General features: G+C 44.7%; 1 protein-coding gene across 1 annotated transcript in view; it reads right to left on the minus strand.

Annotated features, from left to right (window-relative positions):
- Window positions 1-6,000, minus strand: part of LOC8051616 (sphingomyelin phosphodiesterase) — a 30,120-nt gene extending 24,120 nt beyond the window's left edge. The window contains exons 1-2 of the mRNA XM_040222174.1: window positions 5,848-6,000; window positions 3,640-3,873 (exon numbers count right to left, since the gene is read on the minus strand). Coding sequence (XP_040078108.1) covers window positions 3,640-3,873; window positions 5,848-6,000 — 387 coding nt within the window. The remainder of the gene's footprint in view (window positions 1-3,639; window positions 3,874-5,847) is intronic.

Below are 6,000 nucleotides of genomic sequence, written 5' to 3' on the forward strand. Positions count from 1 at the left end.
ACTGACGTAATGTGAAAACACCTAGGTTCATTATTTAAAGGTGTTCCTGTTTCAACTGCCGTCGAAACGTTGCAGTATAACTTAGCCGGTCAAGAGTATAATTTAGCCGGTCGGTTGGGGTACATCGACATTCACTAACATAAGAAAAACTATTTTTGATTAAAGAAGTTTTAAGAAGCATCTGTAACGTGTTTTACGACTTCCACACGCCTGAACTGTTTTGGAAGTTCCAGATAAATAATATTTACAAATTATACGAATATATAATATGGACTAGTTTCAAAAAAGAAAAAAAAAAAGAAAAAGAACAAAACAAGGAGGCCATGTTTCTTGGAAATTCTTACGTTTCTGAAGGAAAATTCATCGGTGCACCCAACTCAAGTGGAGGGTGACAAGTGGAGGGTGGTCATTCAGCGAACAAGTTACGGTTCTCAAATGCCTCAGTTTACTCTTCCACATCTGTTAAACAGCTCTTAATATATTAATAGTCTTCATTTTGGCTCTCTAACCTATAAAAATATGTACTTATATTTCAGAACCTGAATGATTGCTTTATGTTTTGCACAGTGCACAAGTACTTGTAAATTATTTCCTGTGTATGTAAATTTCTATTGTTAGTACACGCCGTATGTGTACATGAATTTTCGTATCATGTATCGGCATTTCCTGCACGCTAGCAGTTGACCATTGTAAGGGCCCGAGGAATAGTCAGCTGCACAACGCAGCTTTTTTCCACGGGTCACTCATCATAATCGATAGAAATAAAGATATATTATTATTATTATTATACACATTTTTATTATTAAGGACAACGTGGCCACCGCGTTTCCCTTCATATAAACTATCCCCGTAGTGTTCTATCCATCCTCTCAACCCACACGGAATTCTTCTGAGAGAACAGAGCGAGGCAAAGTTAGCACGAACACGCGACTGCCGATTTTACTTAATTTTCTAAACTCTCCAAAAGCTCATTGATTTTCTCTCCCTCTCTTTCTCCCTATCTCCCTTTTTTTATTGTTGCTGTTTGCTTTTTTTACCGTTGGAAGACTGGCATCAAAATTGTACTCACTGAGAGCAATACTGGACGAGGGGTACTGAGCAGGTAAAACGTCTATTTCCGTTTTTCGATGCGCATCTTTATAGCTAGAGCCCTGCGGGGATAAGGGTTTGATCAGCTGCATCCGATCCGTATCCGAAGATTTTGTATCCGCATCCGAACCGCATCCGCACTGTTCTTAAATAATTGTATCCTCATCAGATCCGTATCTGCAGGCTTCGTATCCGTATCTGGACCGCATCCGTAAAATTCGGAATCGCATCCGAGCCTCCATTCACGCATTTATTTTACATCATAAAATCAGGCCTGGATAAAAATAAAATAAAAATCCATTTGGACGGTATATTATAAGCCGTCTGCTTACCTTTGTACAAATAGCTCTTCGTGTCAGAATCTGGTGAAAGTCATTTGATTGTATTCTATTTTATTGTATTTTATTAATAGGCGATCATCCTTGCAGAGACACTTCGCATCGCTGGAAAGATGATCGCAGTTATGAGATCGTCTTGCGAGTCTATGCCATTGAAACCGTCCAGAAGATGACTTTAAAAGGAAGAACCTCTTAATATTGGTTTCCTTTTTGTCTTGTAGAACCCACTTGAAGAACACGCATATTTTATAGAAGGACGGACAAATAACATTGTGCCCCATTTTATTTACGTCAAACAATAATAAAAAAAAAAATGTGGGAGAAAAAAGGCGCTCAATTATCGCAGCAAAGTACTCGTGTATATGCGGAACGGCGCGATTATTCTACTGGGAAAATAACACAATATTAATTAATGAAAACACCTCCTATCGGTTTGTTTTAACTCGAACCCTCAACTGCACGCGCGGAACCATATACTTAAAAACAACTAATGCCAACTGTCGAGAAAAAAAAAAAAAAAAGAACGCACACAGACGCAACGTTTTTTGTCGAGGTTGTTTTGTTGTGTTTAAGTAACAGAATATCGTCAACATGGACGGATTGAGACTGGTTCGCCTTTCTTAAATTAATACCCGCTAATGAGAAGCTCGTTGATGAACTTGGTGCTGGGATGGTATGCACGAACTGCGCTACAAGAATGAGGCGCGGAAACACGTGCTGGCACAAGTTCCACCACTTCAGCCGCTCCAGAGGATCGCGTATCACTTATTTATTCGCTTCACACTGCGCGGTCTTCACACGTTTGTGGACGGTTTCGGCGCAAATGTAGACCCAGACCCGCGCATATTCGCATCCGATCCGCACCCGCAGCACCTGGCATCCGCATCCGATCCTCAATCCGCCAAATCTAACAAATTTTTATCCGTATCCACCGTCTACTGCGAATATCTGCGGATGATCCGCCGGTAGTCCACGGATACGCAGGGCTCTATTTACGGTCACTGATCAACTGACATCTTGATCAAAGGAGTCAGGAAGCAACAAGCGTGAATCTAATAAACCTCTTTCGGCGGTGTTCAAAACTCTCAGTATTGACTACCACTATGTGCATTGGGGCAGTGAAAATGACGTCCCACCCGCTCAGTACTTCAGGGCAGACCGCGCACTTTTTCTCAACACGACCTGGGCCCTGCGACTGAAGCCAGCTTCCTAGATGGATGATCGATGCTCTTAGTGCACAGCGGGAAAGGGACACGCGAAGCCTTTCTCGGGGCGTCTCGTCATACCGTGACATATAAGCTATACGCTTATGAAGTATCGGCTCTCAATGCCCCGATTGTCTTGTGGGCGCCGCCATTTTGGCGCTTAGCGCAGAGCGAGCGCGATCTTGGCGATAGTTACAATTAGGAAACGCCGACTCCCTGCGCTTTAGGTGTATATACGGTGTCAGGACGCACGGGCGATATTGTTCTTCTCCGTCGCGGCCTGTTTTAATTTTTTTATTTTTGAAGAAGGGAAAAGCGTCCTCTGTTATGTCAGATAAATGTTCAGATAACTGTCCACCATGAATCTAAGCAACAAGATGACTCCAGTGTCGCTACTATGAAGCGTAGCTTATTTAGGCCGTGTTTCAAACTTTACTCGATCTAACTCCAGGGTAAGAGTTTTGTACCTTGGCGTTCCAGAACCTACCCGCGTCCAGCGTTCTTCAATCTGTGTTGTCGCGTGACACGACCCGCCGGAGTAACTCGGGTTCATTTGGGTAAGATTTGGAACACAGCCTTAGTGACTCTACGCGGAGCGCAATTTCGTCTGCTTCTTGCGCAGCGCGCGGTTGCAGTGACGTCAGAACGCGGAGCTCTGGTTGGCTCCGATTGAAAGAATAGCGGGATAGACTTCAAGGCAGCTAGCATTGAGGTCTACTCACTATGCTTCCAATCAGAGCCAGAAGAGCTCGGAATTCTGGCGTTACCGCCACCCCTGCGCGAGAAGAAGACAAACTTGCGTTCCGCATAGTCGCGGAGAGCTTAAGAGCAATGCAGTGCAAGGCGAGTTCCGAGAAACTTGTCATCACCCTGCTGCCAATAAGGTTGCGGAATTAGCCAATAAGAACGCAAAAAAAAAAAAGAATAACGAAGCAAAAAGCGTACAACAGTGACCATAGTGAGATCTATATAGAGACGCAGAGTGGCTCGACACGCGCTCCGCTTGCCTTGTGGTTCTGGGAGGCGTGCTGCAGCATGCTCTCGAGGGTTCGCAGCGGGATGTCGCACTTGCCCAGGTAGCCCCACTTGCCCGCCTTCGTCTCGTCCGAAGGCGCCTTGCCGTTCGCCCCGCGGCAGCACATGGGCTCCGGGCAGTCGCCGTTGCTCCCGGGCTCGTACTCCGGGTCGTAGTGCGTGTCCGAGACGTGCAGCACCCTAAGATGACGCTTCCCAAGAGCGTCCTGCGATCCGAGACGACGACATTGAGCACGGAGGGGAAAGTCGGTGGAAGAGTACGTTCAGAAGGAGGACAAAGCTTTCGAGTGTGGCGTCTGCTATGGGCCCTAAGTGGAATCAGTTGATTTCCGATTCGAACGGACATTGGGGGGATGTGATTTCGCTTGGTTAAGAGTGGGCTGATGAAGGACACGATCAGTTACATTTATCTGTCTACATGTACACTGTTAAGCGGTAAGACAAGGTGCCAAACGCTCAAAGGAAGACTGACCTCTTGACGTCATGAAGACGTTGGTTCGTGTCAAGTACTGAAGTCAAGGGTGGGGACATGTGCTTTGTTTACTCGTTATTTTCTGAAGGTGGTTAAGACAGTTCGGTCCATCTACGCTATTGATATACTGTTTATGGTCTTTGACACAAAGAAATACTTTCTGCTGATATAAAATATTACTGTTAGTTTTTGTCCCATGCACGTACATGGACTTCTTTCATTCACATACATTTTGTTCTATAGTAATAAGGAAGACATTACGAAGCGTTGTCGGGCATTTTATCTGGAACCCTTAAGTGCCACATGGATCTAACATTCGACCGTTTCCTTACGCGTCATTTCGTGGATGACTGCGTCACTGGTGTTACTAACGCTTATCACTTGTCGACGCGTCATTACAAATTTCTTTAGAATAATTCAAGTTTCTTTCTTTTTTCTTTTTTGTAATTCTGAGTAAATATTAGCAGCATATAAAATTTAAGTTTTCAAAAGTTCGCTTTTGAGTCCCAAAGCAAACAAGAGTTTCTTGAAAAGGCAGCCAGATGCACGGGTGGATTCTTTTTTTTTTTTTTTTATGGTGTTAAATATTCCAACATGGGTTAAGGAAATCGGAAATATTCGAAAGTAAAAGAAACGTCAGGAAAAATGGAAACAGACGTTTTCGGTTTCTTCGCTTCTTTCTGTCAATTTCAAGTTTTCTTTTTTTTAATCTCAATTTTAAGTTGTTTATTTAGCATAACAAAAAACAAGGTTATTTTCTTGACCAAGAAAACTGAGAGAAAATTCCGCCATACGTATTAGAGTGACAGGGCGGCATGGGTGTTTAGGGTGTTAGCATTGTGCGGGATATAAGGGGATGTTATTGATGGTCGAATAGCTTTTGATAGTCATACGGAGTTCGTTGTAAACTCAGCCAGAAAGTTAAATAGGCAGTATACAAATATGAACATAATGAATATGAATAAAACAAAAAACCAGACAAGGAAACAGGCCCAAAAACGGGACCAGCGTTATTTATTTACCATTGTCCTTGTCTGTTCTTTGCGCTGTATACGTTTATATTGCCTAAACAACCACTCCATTTGAATATTTTAGTCCGGATATGGTTCCGCTTGCGTTTATGCCGTAAAAACAATTCGAGTTAAGACTACTAACCACTGCTGCAGTTGCGATTACACACAAGCACGCCGGGCGGTACGACGCCGGAAGGAGAACAAATTGCACTGATATATAATCCGGGTCTACACACAGATAAATCCCCGACACTGAAACAGTCAGCCCTTCACCAGTGGCATATCAGTGTTAGTTCGCTTGGCGCGTGCGTAGTTTCCACTGTACGGAACTGGTCAGCGCGTTTGTTTATTGTCTTCGATAAACACTGGACATGGCGATCATTCACCAGGGGAGAGGGAGGAGAGGGCGAGGGGAGAGATGGCCGAATGCGTAAGTGCCTACCGCAGCTCGAAGCACATGCATGCTCGCGCTTCAGAACCCATGGATCCTAAGTTCGATTCCCACCCCTGCTCATTTCAATCTGGATTAGCGTGGCAGCGTGCAATCGTTTGTTATTACTCCGTGATACACGTTCAAGACTCCAGATTAACAGTGGAGCTGCATTAACTAAATTTCTTATCAAAAGCGGAGACACCAGACGATAACTGGGGCCAAATCTGCTTAAAACAAACACAGGACACAATTCGGTACTCACCGTGAGTCCTCTGCCCGTCCTGGCGTCGACTGCGGGCTTGGGCCGGCCGTTTAGGGGCACCGTCCAGTTGTGCACGGGGCTGGCAAGGGGCCCGCAGCTGGAGCCCATCACGACGGTGCACAGCTCGTGCGGGGGCGCCTTGAGGTTCCTCAT

This window comes from Ixodes scapularis, unplaced genomic scaffold (assembly GCF_016920785.2).
Source record: "Ixodes scapularis isolate PalLabHiFi unplaced genomic scaffold, ASM1692078v2 PGA_scaffold2__306_contigs__length_199485367, whole genome shotgun sequence".
Lineage (NCBI taxonomy): Eukaryota > Metazoa > Arthropoda > Arachnida > Ixodida > Ixodidae > Ixodes > Ixodes scapularis.